The sequence below is a fragment of the Chionomys nivalis genome, chromosome 12 (genome assembly GCF_950005125.1).
Source record: "Chionomys nivalis chromosome 12, mChiNiv1.1, whole genome shotgun sequence".
NCBI classification, from domain to species: Eukaryota; Metazoa; Chordata; class Mammalia; order Rodentia; family Cricetidae; genus Chionomys; species Chionomys nivalis.
Genome location: NC_080097.1, coordinates 66,968,701 through 66,983,763, shown reverse-complemented (window position 1 = coordinate 66,983,763; position 15,063 = coordinate 66,968,701). Strand labels below are relative to the sequence as shown.

The following is a 15,063-nucleotide window of genomic DNA, read 5'->3' as shown; positions in this document are numbered from 1 at the left end:
GTAAGTTTTTTCCCCTTTAAATAAATACCACCCTATTAATCATAATTCCAAACTGGTGTGGGATTGTTTATGACTTACGCCTTCAGTTCTCAACCTGTAGGGCCTGCATAACTATAATTTTGCTGCTGTTATGAATTGTAATGTAAATACTGGTTTTCCAATGATTGCAGGCCACCCCTCTGAAAGGATTGTCCAAACCCCAAAGGGGTCAGGCCCTACAGGTTGAGAACCACTGATCTAGTGTCTTGTCTTTCATTATATGCTCACATCATTCGGTGAATAACATGTATACAGCAACCCTAAGAAAATACCAGATTTATTCAGAATACACACACTTTTGCCTAAGGTCTGGGTTTTGAATATTATTCAAAACTTGCTACAGTGTCTTAATATTCAAATGAGAATGGAAACAGGCAGAAAAGATTCCTTGTGATCCTTGATACCTTTGGATTCAAATCAAAAAAGCTGTAGTACTTGAATCGGAGTAGCAAGGCCTCATTTTCCTTCACATCCTGCTCCATTAGTGATCTCGAGGAATCAAGCCACCTGAACAAATGGAGAAGAGTGCTGAGCAAAGCAAACACAATTAACCAAACACCCCACCCCAACCAGGTACAGTCTTTGCTTGTATCTGTCCCCCTAAAACTTACCCATGGGTAGGCCTAGTGATGGATACTTTTTAAAATCCCAGCACTGGGGAGGCAGTGACAGGCAGATCTCTGTGAATTTTGGGTCAGCCTGATCTACAGATTGAGTGAGTTCCAGGACAGCCAGGGCTACATAGAGATACCCTGTCTCAAAAAAACCAAAAACTTACCCTTGGTTCGTTTTTGCTTTATCAAGAAGAGCTTGAGGCTTGAACATCTTTGCCAGTATTTCTGGTGATGTTACCGGCTGACTAACAGCAAGTATCCCGGGATTGCCTTCTGACAGAGCACTGTCACCAAACCAGGCAGAAGTTGGTGACAAGGGGCTTCCATCATGAGCGTCGTAAGTGGGCGTCATTGTTTTGCTGTAAAGTCCAGGGCTGGAGTATATGCCTCCTAGTAAGTGGGAAGAGACAGCTGTGAGGGGGACTCAGACTCAGCTCAGTGAGCACACACACTACGGCAGGAAGCACAATGAGCCACAAGCTTCAATCTGGAAGGAAAGCTTAGCACATTATTTGCCTGCCTCAAAACACAAAGTAACTGTGCTCGTATAACAGAACACACAGTACCAAAGCCGTGATGTGATTAAAGTGGTGGCGGTTCTGAGGAGAAAGCCGGCTGAGGGAACTAGGGGATGAGGCCATAGCTGAAGCGCACAGACCAACACCGTGTGTGTGATTGTGGTGAGGCTCACCTTTCAGAGGGCCAATGTAAAGAACATCGATGCCTATAGGAAAGGAAAGAAAGGAGTTCAGAAGGCAAAGGAAAGGCAACATCAGAAGACAAAGGAATGAAGAGGAAATGGGGAAGAGGGGAAACAGACTCGCCCCAGTTGTGGGTCATGAGTAGGCGCACTAAAATCTCAGGAGCTTCAACAGGAATACAGTATTTTGTCCAATGCAAAAATGAAGCTGTGCTTTAATCAGGGCAGGCCGTGATTTGGTTCATATACAGCTGAACTGGAGTCAGGTGTCACCTCATTTCTCTAAGGGCCCCTCAGTGTGACAGGGTGAGCCATACAGTACAGGCTACAAAAATGAAGCACTCTAGCTAATGATACAACACATGCTCTTTCACCTGAATAACACAAGTAAGGATATCAAAGACATGTCTCAATCTGTTATATTCTATCCGGTCCTGTCCTGTTTTTAGAGACAGGCTCTCACACTGTGGTCTAGGCTGGCCTCAAACTTAGGGCCATCGTCCTGACTCATTTTCTGTTGCTACACTGTTACTGGATGTGAAAAGAAGAGGGTTAATAATCCACCCTCCCCCAGTTATCTAACTGAAAAATAAGCTTAGGCATCCTCCTTCCTCCCACCCCTGTGCGAAGGCACTGAGACTGAAGGACTTTCACTGAATGTATCTTGTCAGCCATCCATATCTGACCCGCTATCCCTGAGTCCTGTGCTGTGTCCATGGCAATGCTGTGGGGCCAGAGAGGAGGCAGGAGCATAGTCAGTTCTGAGGCACTGTTCTCTAGGGGTCACTGGTAAACTTAAAATCAGGACCCCGTGGAAGGGTAGCAGTTCTCACCAAAGGCAGGAATCTCTTCTCCAGCTCATCTGCTAAGGAGTACAGACAAATACAGCATGGGAGAATATTAACTAATTGGCAGAAACTCCTTTACTTAAAAAACCTATTTGTTGAATAAATCTTTCACTAAGAATGTTGGAATACTGACTTTTTCCTACTATGATATACTAGAATTACTCAGAGCTGAGTAGTTAAAATTGATGACTCTCAAGTTTCCAATACAGAAAAGTATGTCAACAGAGCCCACTCTCCATCTACAGCCTGCATTTTACAGAGCACAGCTCCACTTGTCTACAGATACTACAGGGCAACAATTCATTTAGTGTCTCGACAAATCTATTTTCACCCTGGAGAACAAAACTGAGGGACAGAGGCTAAAGGACGCGTTCTCGGTCAAGAGCCAGCAAGCTGCCGGCCACATTGGACTAGCTGGTGTTGCCTGTTCACACACTGCCTTCATGCAATACAAGTCAAACCATTCCCAACCCACATGCATCTGACTACTGAGCGTCTCGGGGGCAATCGGAGCTTCTGTAAACAGTTCTGTGCTTATTTCCCAATGCTGGCTGCACCGCTGGGTCAGAGGACATGCATAGTTTAGATTCCATCAGGGCCAGCTCAAAGGCTAACCCTAACTTGTCTTCCTATGTGCCTGCTCTCATATCTATTTCAGGCAGAAATCAAACAGAGTGAGATGAAGAAACAGATTCAGTCAGCAACAGAATATGGAGAGATAACTTTCATAAAAAGGAAAATTGTCCAAAGAGCACTGTATCCTGGGCTACTCCACACAATTCACACATGGCTCTTGGGAGGGCTGCTGTTTTAGAACACAGTAAAATGACCACAAACAAAATGCTAACATGCAGGTGAGACTCTCGAACATAAAAACAATATCACTAAAGACCAAAATATAAAGAAGGCTCTCGAACATAAAAACAATATCACTAAAGACCAAAATATAAAGAAGAAGGTGCAGTCTGGACATGTAAAAAAAAGATCAACAGAAGAGCTACTGGCTAATACAAGAAATATCATTCTACCATCCCAGTGTTTAAATCATCTATCAAAGAAATGAGAAATAAAGTAACCCTGAGATACTACTAATTGTTAAAATGGTAAAAAAAAAAATGTATAAAGATTTACAATACTCAACACTGGGAAGATTGAATGAAAAGGGTATATATTCATATATACTACTGATGGCGATGTAACCACAGCAACTTTCTGCAGTCCATGCATGCGGTACAACAATACCACACAGGTAGAGAACAGATAAAGACAGCTTTTGCATACAGAAACTTTTGAGAGCATTTAAAAGGACTTGAACTCTCTGCTTTGCTGCAGAAAAAACATCAAAATATTGGTTATTGAAAAAAAAATCAAGACTGAGGTACAATATGCAGCATATATTAGTCTTTCTCTGGGAGTTTGAGGGCTATACAGTGAGACCCAAGCTAGCCATGGCTGTGAGGCCTCATCACAATTAGAAAAGAAAGAGAAGGAAGGAAAGGAGGAAAGGGTACTGTCAAGCTGTAGTCCAAACTGTTACAACACAGTTATCAAGAAACGGTTAATTCTTGGGGGCTGTGGAAATGGCTCAGTGTCTAGGAACATCTAGATGACCTGAGTTCAGTTCCCAGAACTCATAGCTGCCTGTAACATCAGCTCCAGGGGATCCAACACCTTCTTCTGGCTTCCATGGCCACCTACACACATGAGACACACATGCACACACAAATAAAAACTGGAAAAAAAAAAAAGAAATGGCTTAGAGGGAACAGCAAAAGAATAGTTTAAAAGGGATCGTCACATTTGGCTTGGCTTATTTTGTGCATTATTTGAGTTTATTATAATGAAATTATATTCAGTGTATGACTTCTGTAATAGAAAATATGAGGCTCATTAGAACATTTTACTGACAGAAGGAAACATATATAAATATATAATCCTACTTTAGTTGGGTAAAATAATTTGAAGAAATTTTCAACCTTTAATATTTGAATATTTATATCTACCCATCTATCTATATAATCTTTTCTTCTTCAAAGAATGAGGGGTTTTTTTTGTTAAGGTGCTAGAGAGATGGCTCAGTTGTTAAGAGTACTAACTACTCTTCATGAGGACCTGGGTTCAATTCCCAACACCCACACGGCAGCTCACAACTGTCTGTAACTACAGGGAACTCAATACCCACAGAAAAACACCAATGCATATAAAACTTTAAAAAATAAATATAAAACAAGAATAGGGGCCGGGTGGTCGTGGCGCACGCTTTTAATCCCAGCACTTGGGAGGCAGAGGCAGGCGGATCTCTGTGAGTTCGAGACCAGCCTGGTCTACAAGAGCTAGTTCCAGGACAGGAACCAAAGCTACAGAGAAACCCTGTCTCGAAAAACCAAAAAAAAAACAAAAAAACAAGAATAGGTTTAAAATATTTGATACTTAAAAAACTGCATCCTATGTTAATAATTTCCCTAATAAAGCAAAACAGAATATTGATCTAGACTTTTTTCCTTTCCTAGATGCTGTCCCCCAGTTTTTTGTTTTTGTTTTTTTATTTTAAAGAAAATGCTTTATTGTTTGTTGAGATGGGGTTTCTCTATGTAGCCCTGGCTGTCCTGAAATTTGCTCTGTAGACCAGGCTGGCCTCGAACTCACAGAGCTTCACTTGCCTCTGGTCCTGACTGCTGGGATTAAAGGTGTGCGCCACCACTGCCCAGCTCTCAAGAAAAGTTCCTAATAAGATAATTTCTACTTGTATAATAAATTCTGATGTTACATTTCTTTGAAAATCAATGACTATGCTGCAAAAAGTGAAAAACTGCTTTTAGTGTGTGTGGTAGCGAACAGCTGCTGATCCCAGCACTGGGGAGTTCACAGTAGGAGGACTGTAAAGAGTTTGAGGTCAGCTCTGGCAACAGTGAATTCATGACAAGCAGGGCAATGTAGCTGTTAGAATTTATAGTGTGTGTTGTCCAGGCAGCATGGACTCTGATGGATACAGGTTATATATATATAAATAAAAATGACCTATTTGCATTGATTATCGATAGCTACAGGTTAGCCATTACAAACCAACTACAGAGAATAGAGCCTGTGTGGCTTCGTAATGATTTTGTTTGCCATCCATTTCTCTACCAGAGTATCTTCTAAAAAGGGAATATCAATTTGAACTACCATGGTTTAATCAAGCCTAACACTCTGTGAGAATAGAGCTGTTTGGCATGGGCTCAGCCAGTTTTCTTACACCCTGTCACTATGAGCATAACTGAGGGTAGCAGGGAGAAGAGCCTAAGCAGTAAGCCACGACAACATTACCCAATGTTCCGACTCTACACAAACAGGGCTTTCTTCTCGTTCTCATACTCAGAGGCTACTTCTAGCCACTTCTGGATAACTGAAATGATTGTGGGCCTTAGAATTCCTATATACACTGGTGGTCACCATTGGTTTCTGGGCTATAAAGCTCACTGATAAGATCTTCCCAGTTTCTAATGTGGATGACCTCTAACTGCTCTGACTATTACAGAGTATACAGTATGGATTCCTTAAGGAATAAAAATGTATTTCTTTTCTTCAAAGTAATCAAAGTTTAAAAAAGAATCAGTAAATGCTAGATTCTGGCCTTTAGTTATTGAAACATTGCTAAAATTCAGGGTCTTTGTGTCCTCAGGAAGCGGGGCAGGGGCATGTGGCTAGACAGTCAGAGCTTAAGTATGTATTCCACAAACCTTGGCTCTCCCTTTCCTGGGTGTCTGATCCCAGGCAACAGACTCAGCCTGAATTTCTCATGCTACCTCTTAGTCAGAGTGAGGGGAGAGGCAAACATTCGCACTGCATGTCCTGTTTGGGGAAATAAGTTGCTCAGGGAACGTGGTCTTCAACAGCAGCAACCTTTCAACACAACTCTGGTTTTCCTCCTTAAAAAGTTTTCCTGAATGGACCACAGAGATGGCTCAGTGCGTGAGACCTCTTCCAGAGGACTGAGGTAGATCCCTAGCACACACATGGCGGCTCACAACTGCCCCTGACTCCAGTTCCAGAGGTTCTGACACCCTCTTTCTGGCCCCTGTGAGCCCCGCACACACATAGTAGGCAACAACATGCATGTAGGCCAAACACCCACACATACATACAATTAAATAAATAAATCCCAAAATGAAAAAAATTTTTTAAAGATCTCTTGTAGGCAGGTGGCAGTAGCACACACCTTTAATCCCAGCACTCAGGAAGCAGAGGCAGAAGGATCTCTGTGAGTTCGAGGCCAGCCTGGTCTACAAAGCGAGTTCCAGGACAGCCAGGATTGATATACAGAGAAATTCTGTCTTTAAAAACCAAAAAAAGGCCGGGCGGTGGTGGCGCACGCCTTTAATCCCAGTACTCGGGAGGCAGAGGCAGGCGGATCTCTGTGAGTTCGAGATCAGCCTGGTCTACAAGAGCTAGTTCCAGGACAGGCTCCAAAACCACAGAGAAACCCTGTCTCGAAAAAACCAACAACAAAAACCAAAAAAGTGTCTCTGGCAAAGCAGTCCAGTAGTGTCCTTAGCACACTTGGAGCTTTCTGGAAATTAAGCCTGAGGGAAGAACTAAAGAACGACACAGTCCAGAAATAAGCAGCAGCTGCAGAGCTGTAGTCAGAGCAGAAAGGAACTAGCTAGATGTCAGGCAGGGGAGAAGATCATGAGGTCTAAGCTAGAGTGAAACCCCCTCTTTCCCACCCATGCCCCAGGAAAAAACAACAACAAAACAAATGACCCTCTATACCCTGCAAACTATTCCAGCCAGTATACTTGTTGGAGTAAAGCTGAAAAATACAAATGCAGAAAGCACGGGGCCTGGGAGAGCTAAGTTTGTTCTGGGGCTATGACGAAAAACGAATAGCTAGAACAATTTTCTAGCTGGTGTGGTGGCGTAGGTCTGCAGACTGCAGGGGTGTGAGGGCCACCTCTGTTATCTGTGTGAGATCAGAATGGTCTACACAGCAAGGTCCACTCAACTGAAAAACAAAACCAACTTGCTGGATCAGGTGAGGACCAGTAACTACAAAAGACCATGAAGAAAGAGATGCAAAAAACCCAGATTTGGGCGACTGGAGAACTATCTATCTCAGTGCTAAGAATGCTCGCTGCTCTGTTCTTTCAAAGGACCAGGGTTCTGTCCAGCACCCATGTTGGGTGGCTCACAGTTTCAGATCTGCAGTGTTCTGGCATCTGTGGGCACTGCACACATGTGTCCCCAGCCCCACCTACATAAAAGGCTTCAGAACTCTGGCCAGCAGACACACACCACAGGCTTCCAGGCTTACATAAAAACGTGAAAAGGAGTACGCACGTGTTTATGCTCTGAAGACATTACCAGGCCTAAAAACCCTCCTTTTGGTTGGAAGAGATCTTCCCCTGCTATCTGTTAAGACTGGGTGATCTTTGAGGCCACATGTAGTCCACGCCTCACCTGAACGTCTATCCTGGCTCTACAATTCCTTCATAATTTGTTGCAGTGGCTGGCTGACAGAACTTGGAAAGTCTCTCACTACATCACTAACTCCTAACAACAGGAGCCCATGCAGGCTGGACGGGAGACACACTACAGCATCTGTGCCCTCTCTGGGAACTCTTCACACACTGGGGTAAGTTCACCAACCTGGAGGCTTAATTACAAAGGTACAATGGTTCCTAGTTATCACCAAGGGTTCCTGTGACTGTTCTCCAGAGACAAAAGGGAGGAAGTTTGGTTCCCAATGTGGCAGCATTAAGAAGTAGCAAGACCCTGAAGAGACAGCTTCGAGGATTGAGTTTCTAAGGTCACTGGAGCACCGCCTTCAGAAGGAAATGATATAATGCTGGTAGAATTCTGAGAAGTCTTTTCTGAGGGAGATGATTTAAAAGTCTAACCCCTGAGTCCTACTTTGGTATCTTTTCCTTCATGCATGGTAATGTATGTCATCAGACTCAAGATCTGTAAACGTGTTTGCACCACGTCCTTGAATCACCACCATGTTATCAGCTAAAGAAGTGTGTTTTATGAGCTACTAGCCACAGGTATTTCATAACTGTAACAATGCTCAACTCAGCCTCCAGCCCTTTTCCATCCCAGAAGAAGTCTGGGAGGTGTGGGTGGTACCAAGGCTTTAATCATCTAGTTGGATTCCCAGATAAGCAGTCCTATCCTGAGGGGCTTTTCAAGCGCTACCTCATTCGCATAGACTTGGGTCTATAGAAGGTGCTTGGGTGCTTGTTGTTGCCATAACCTCCTTCCTGGCTTTTATTACAAGAGTTTTATTTAGGACCTCAATCAGTAACACTGGAGGACCAAAATATCTTTTAAAAAATGACATCACAACTCTTTCACTATGTGTGAGCTACCACCCATTTCCTCCTCTAAAATAATTAGAAGTAAATTCAATAATCTTTCTAAAATATATTTTGCTCTGTAAATAATTCAGAAACTAATTCCTCTTTAATACACTAGTAACTTCATCGACTTGCCATCACACACCCTCCCATTATGGTCTTGAACTACTCTGGAGGCTTCTCCCCCAAGAACTGGCTCAGCTGAACTATCTAACTTTTGTACCTTGCTTTTACCAAGACGATCTTTGTTTCTGCCATTTCTTTACATTATAATTCTGATCTCTGGCACCTTTATAATCCAGGCACTAAGGAGGCAGATGCAGGCAGATCTTTGGGTTCAAAAAAAGCCTGGTCTATGTAGAAACCCTGTTTCAAATCTCAAACAATAGCAGGATGTGGTGGCACACGCCTTTAATCCCAGCACTTCAGAGGCAGAGGCAGGTGGATCTCTGTGAGTTTGAGGCCAGCCTGGTCTACAGAGCAAGTTCTATGACAGTCAGGGCAACACAGAGAAACCCTGTATCCAAACAAACAAACGACCCAACCAGACCAAAAAACAAAGAAGACCAAAAAACAAATAAACAACTCACAAACTAAATTTCTAACCCTATAAAACTGAATATTCCCTGAGTAATAATATTAGTCTCCGAATTCCTATCATGTTTTCTAATTCATTTAACACTTATGTATAACTTCTTTAAATATAAAAACTGTTTTTCAAACAAGCAACTTAAGAGCAGTAAGTGCAGCCAGGCTGTGGTGGGACATGCATTTAATCCCAGTACTCGGGAGGCAGAGGCAGGCGGATCTCTGTGAGTTTGAGGTCAGCCTGGACTACAGAGTGGCTTCTAGGACAGCTACACAGAAAAACTCTATCTTGGGAAAAAAGAAAAAAAAAAGAGCAGTAAGTACATTGAATTGTTTGTATTTCTCAAATTATAACCAATATATAAATATTACCAGGAAACATATTTTCCTAACTGTCTTGTGCCATAATCCCAACCTCCTTAAAATGTGGGTAGTTACATGTCTACCTCAACAGGCTGGGGGTAGGAAGCCAGTTTTTATAGGTAAAGTGCATTGTGGAGGTGCGGACAATGTGTGGTCTGCACCTCATAAACGCTGGCTTTATCATCACCACACCAGAATTTAAATGGCAGGAATGAATTACACCAGTAACCTGAGTTACAGCACCTGCAGCAGGGAGGGACCCGTTCTAGGAATGGGTGGTCAATGGAAATGTGGCTGCCATGATATTCAGACGTGTTCTTGTTCAGATGAAAGAACTATGCAACCTCTGTCTTCCAAGTGACACGTCACTGCCCACTTGCCTGATGTGTGCCATCTGCTGAGCAGGTGTTGGTAGACAACAGAAAAAGGGGGAGACTCCCTTTCTGCAGGGAATGCACAATTATTAGGGTAGATAACTCCGTACATTACACAGAAAGGTCTTAGCATAGGAGAACACCTAATCCAGCTTGGGGAAGGAAGCAGTAGGAACATGAGGCTGCTTCTCAAAGGAATGACTTTAAAGAAAAAGGCAGGGATGCCAAAGACCAGGACATGCAAACCACGGACAAGGTCTTCAGTAATTAAGACTTTAGAGATTAATGTGTCAACAAAAGAGGGATTTGTTTTTCACAGTCTATCTGTCAAAAAGCTTTCAATTTTTACAAACGAAAGAACTGAGTCTAGTCGGGTGGTGGTGGTGCCTTTAATCCCAGCACTCAGGAGGCAGAGGCAGGCAGTTCTCAGAGACTTCTAGGTCAGTCTGGTCTACAAAGCGAGTTCCAGGACAGACGAGGCTGTTACAGAGAAACCCTGTCTTGAAAAACCGAAAACAAAACAAAAACAAAGACCTAAGTCAGTCCAACTATGGAACTATCCTTTTCAGACCTGAGCAGAGAACTAGGTTCTTCTTCACTGAGTCCATTATTAACATATGATGGCCAGCACATGAGAGGACCTGAATGGCACTAATACGGCTGGGGAAAGCGGTTGAAGGGGGCTGGCCCACTTCTCCCAACCTGCATGACCCACGTACCCTTACCAACACACAATGCAGGCCCTCACGCCCTGCCTTTGTTTAGCCAGGGTCTCACCTGATCCAGGAGTGATAAGCGGTCCTTCCAACTCAAGCGCTTCATCTTCAGACTGGTCATCTAGCTTTTTCTTTTTCTTCTTTGTGGGATCTCTGGGTTTTTTTAAGAGAGAAAGTTCTTCAGGGTGTCTTATATCTGTTGAGAAATTGATTAAGTAAAAGAAGTCAGCACAGTAAGTTCAGTCTATTTTGAGATGTGAATTTGCCATTTCCTTCTGTGAATGCAGATGTCAGCATTCTGCCCACACTGACACCACACAAAAGAGTGACGGACGGCAGGCCAGAAATCCCCAAAAACTACAGTAAGAGAATGTTTGGCTAGCCCACACAAGGCGCTGGATTCCATTCCAGCACTGGAGAAAAAAAAAAGTCTACCCAAAGCACTAATTCATTATTAGCTAACAAGTATAGTGACCGCAGAGCAGACAGAGAATCCACTAGGGCACAGAAGGAAAACCCACTGGGAATGATGGTTCATGCCTTTAATCTTAGGAAGGTGGATGCAAGTGACTTCAAGGTCAGCCTGGTTTACAAGTCAGTCAGAACATGTCTAAAAAACACTTTCCAAAAGCCAGAAAGAAAATTCTAGAACTTTTCTTCATATACTCATTTTTATTTAAGAATTTATATTATTTGGCATCAACCATTCTCCATGTCATAAGGTACATGTGCTACACAAAGCATATGTAATAGATTACCTTAACAAACAGGTATTTTCTTTTAACTTCATATGAACGGGTATTTTGCCTGCATGTATGTTTGTGCACTGCCACTGTGTGGGTGCTGGGAACTGAACCCTAGTGGTCTGGAAGAACAGTCAGTGCTCTTAGCCTCTAAGCCATTTCTCCAGACTCAAACTGGTATTTCTTACACATTAGATACAGTATACGCCATGTTCCTGAACTGCAAGATTCAACACTATTTCTCACCCCAAATCAGTGGGACCTCAGTCAACTCCCCCTATGGTTGAGAAGAAGGTTGTGTATGTGTGTATGCACACGCCTGTGAGTACATGTGTGAAGACCAGCGGTCAGTCAACATCAGTTATCTTCCTCAATTGTTCTCTAACCTTTTCCAACATAGTTTTATTGATTATTGAGAATTTCACATTATGCACCCCAATCACACTCACTTCCCAGTCCTTCCAAGTCAGGCCACCCCACCTGCCCCTACCACACCCCCCCCCTCAAAAGTTCAATTTGTGTTGCGCATGCATTCCTAGCAGCCAGCCCCTTAAATAAACCGGGTCCTTCCCCATCTACACTCACGCCAGAAGCATCAACGGTGGAGAGGGACACTTCAGCATCCTTACCATGATTGTTACGAGTTCTCCTCCACGGCTTCCTGTCTAGACTATTACATTTTGTCACAGAAATGTTCTGTCCCTCTTTCTCAACTGTGAGTCTTCAGTCATCCAAACCACTGCAAAAGTAGCTTCTCTGCCTCTTACAGTCAGTGGGTGCATGGACCACGGCCATCCATGTGGTCTCTCAGCATGGTCTTAGGTGGCAGCATAGACCAAGGACATCACATGGCCTCTGGAGCAGCACAGGCCAAAGATGTTAACATGGCCTCTGGTGCTCTGCCTTAGTTTTAAAAGACAAGTATTCCACTGAACTTGGGGCTTACTGACTGGCTAGGCTGGGTAGCCAGTGAATCCTTGTGACCACCCAATCCAGGTCCCAGCACTGATGTTAAACGTGTGTGCCAGCTGGGCAGTGGTGGCGCATGCCTTTAATCCCAGCACTCAGGAGGCAGAGGCAGGCAGATCTCTGTGAGTTCGAGGCCAGCCTGGTCTACAGAGCAAGTGCCAGGACAGGTTCCAAAGCTACAGAGAAATCCTGTCTCGAAAAACCAACCAACCAACCAACCAACCAACCAACCAACCAACCAACCAACCAACCAACCAACAAACCAAACAACCAACCAACCAGCCAAAAAACCAAATTAATTCTTAATGAATTGTGGACCTATATCCAACAGTGGAACTAGAAGATCCAGGTTGCTTAGAAAGGGTAGTGGAGTTTGAAGGAGACAGTCCCCGAAAAGATTCCGTACTTGAACACTTGGGTCCCAGCTGGTGACGCTGTTGGCAGAGGCTGTGGAGCCTTGATGAAGGCCTCTATCACTCTGAGGTGGCACTTTGAGGGTTTATAGCTTTGACCTACTTCCAGTTTACCCTCTGCTTCATGTGAGTTAAGATGTTATCAGGCAGCTTCCAGCTCCTACCACCCACCAGGCCTGCTGCTTGCTGCCACACTTCCCTGCATGATGGACTCTTATCCCGCTGGAACTATAAGCCAAAATAAATACTTTCACCTGTAAGTTGCTTTTGGTCAGCAGAAAAGTAACGAATACAGATGCAAACCCTCCATCCCCACCTATAACCTGCCGTTGGGGCTGGAGAAATGGCTCAGCAGTTAAGAGCTCTTGCTGTTCTCTCAAAAGCCCCACATTTAGCCCCCAGTACTCATACTAGGTGGCTCACAATCACCTCTAACTCTGGTTCCTGGAGATCTGATGCTCTCTTCTGGCCTCTGCTGGCACTGGCATACATGTGATACACATACACACATGCAGGAAGATACACATGACATAAAAATTCATAAATCTTCCTTTGTAATTCTGGTTCCAGGAGAGCTAATACCCTCTTTTGGCCTCTGAGGGCACTGTATACATTTGGTACAAATGCATGCAAAACTGCATCTCCCGCCCTCTGAGGCCACTAAGACAAAGGTTAAATGTGAACCGTGACAGCTGACCCGGAACCTTGACGGCTCCTGGCTGACTGGGGAAAGGGTGTATAGAGAGCAGACACACCGTGCAAAGGGTGATTTCCCGCCAGTGACACAGTGAGACTTACTGCGCCACTCAGAAGGGTACAAAAATTACAGCTGCCAATTTATGGAATTTTCTTTTAGATAATAGAGAATTGGTTCTGACAACTGATAAATGGAATCTTGGGAAGTGAAACCACAGACAACGTGGGAGAATCACCTCATATGATGTTTTCTTCTAACTGTAAAAAAATATAGTCGTGATAAAAATTAAAAATAGAAAAAAGTATGATTTATGTTTTCTTTCCTTTTTCTTTTCTTTAAGATGAGATCTTGCTATGTACCCTGACTGTCCTAGAACTCACTATATGTAGCCAGGCTGGCCTTGAACACAGAGACCTTCCTGACTCTGCCCCCTTTAAAATCTTCTTATTGAAGCATAACTATACAGTATTCTCTGTAAATATAAAGACTATTTCTTCCAATACTGTGCCATTATAAAGAATAAATCTGTCAACACCCATTTTAATCTTTTCCGCACCACATTTCATCTGCAATTCATATTTGTGAATTACTGGATTACTACCAGAGCCCATGATGATTCTAGGGCAAAAGTGAGACAAGAAGGCATGTATCTTATTCTCTGTATGTAGCTGAGGATGACCTTCACTCCAGGTCTTCCTGCATCAGTTACCTTCCAAGGGCTGGATGATGGCAGGGATGACAGCTACTTGTTAACTTGACACAATTTAAAATTACTCTGGTTTCTCTTCAGATTGCATATTTTTTCCCCAGTCTCTTTAAAATTGCCTGCAAAGAGGGTCTCAATGAATGACTGTCTAGATCAGGTTGGCCTACAGATATGTCTGTGGGGGATTGTTATAATTGACAAGGAAAGACCCAGCCCACCACTGTGGGCAGCACCATCCTCTGGATTGGGTCCTGGAATGTCTTATCTGATAGGGACTTAGTACTTAGAATCTATAAAAACAAAACAAAAACTTAAAACAGTAAATGCCTCCCTTAAATCATCCAATCAGAATGGGCAAATTCCATAGAAGACATATAGAGAGGGCTGGAGAGGGGGCTCTGTGGTTAAGAGCACTGGCAGCTCTTCCAGAGGGCCTGGTTTGATTCCCAGCACTCACATGGCAGCTCACAACTGCCTGTAACTCCAGTTCCAAGGGATCCATAGCCTTCTTATGACTTAAATGGACATTGCACATATGGAGCACATGGACATACACAAAGACAAATCATACACATAAAATAAAAATGAAGATTAAAAAATTTTGAAGGAGAAATAGAGAACCAATAAATATTTTTTAAAAACATTTAACATAGTGGCCAAAGAAATGCAAACAAAAACTACATTGAAGCCTGGGCAGTGGAGGCCCATGCCTTTAATCCCAGCATTCGGGAGGCATAGGCAGGCAGATCTCTGTGAGTTCAAGGCCACCCTGGTATAAAGAGTTCCAGGACAGCTAAAGCTGTTACACAGAGAAACTCTGTCTTGAAAAACAAAAACTAATAATAATAATAAAGCTGGTTGGTGGTGGCTCACACCTTTAATCCTAGCATTCAACAGATAGAAACAGATAGATGACTATGAGTTCGAGGCCAGTGTGGTCTCTAGAGTGAGTTCT

The 15,063-nt window shown here is 43.4% G+C and overlaps 1 protein-coding gene across 6 annotated transcripts in view; it reads right to left on the bottom strand.

Moving 5' to 3' along the window:
- Positions 1-15,063, bottom strand: part of Fermt2 (FERM domain containing kindlin 2) — a 75,601-nt gene that overhangs the window by 15,336 nt on the left and 45,202 nt on the right. For 3 of the 6 annotated variants that reach the window (XM_057786168.1, XM_057786169.1, XM_057786171.1), the window contains exons 4-7: positions 10,642-10,776; positions 1,345-1,377; positions 818-1,043; positions 444-546 (exon numbers count right to left, since the gene is read on the bottom strand). In XM_057786168.1, the coding sequence (XP_057642151.1) occupies positions 444-546; positions 818-1,043; positions 1,345-1,377; positions 10,642-10,776 (497 nt within the window). The remainder of the gene's footprint in view (positions 1-443; positions 547-817; positions 1,044-1,344; positions 1,378-10,641; positions 10,777-15,063) is intronic. The other 3 variants (XM_057786170.1, XM_057786172.1, XM_057786173.1) reach the window with 1 other exon arrangement.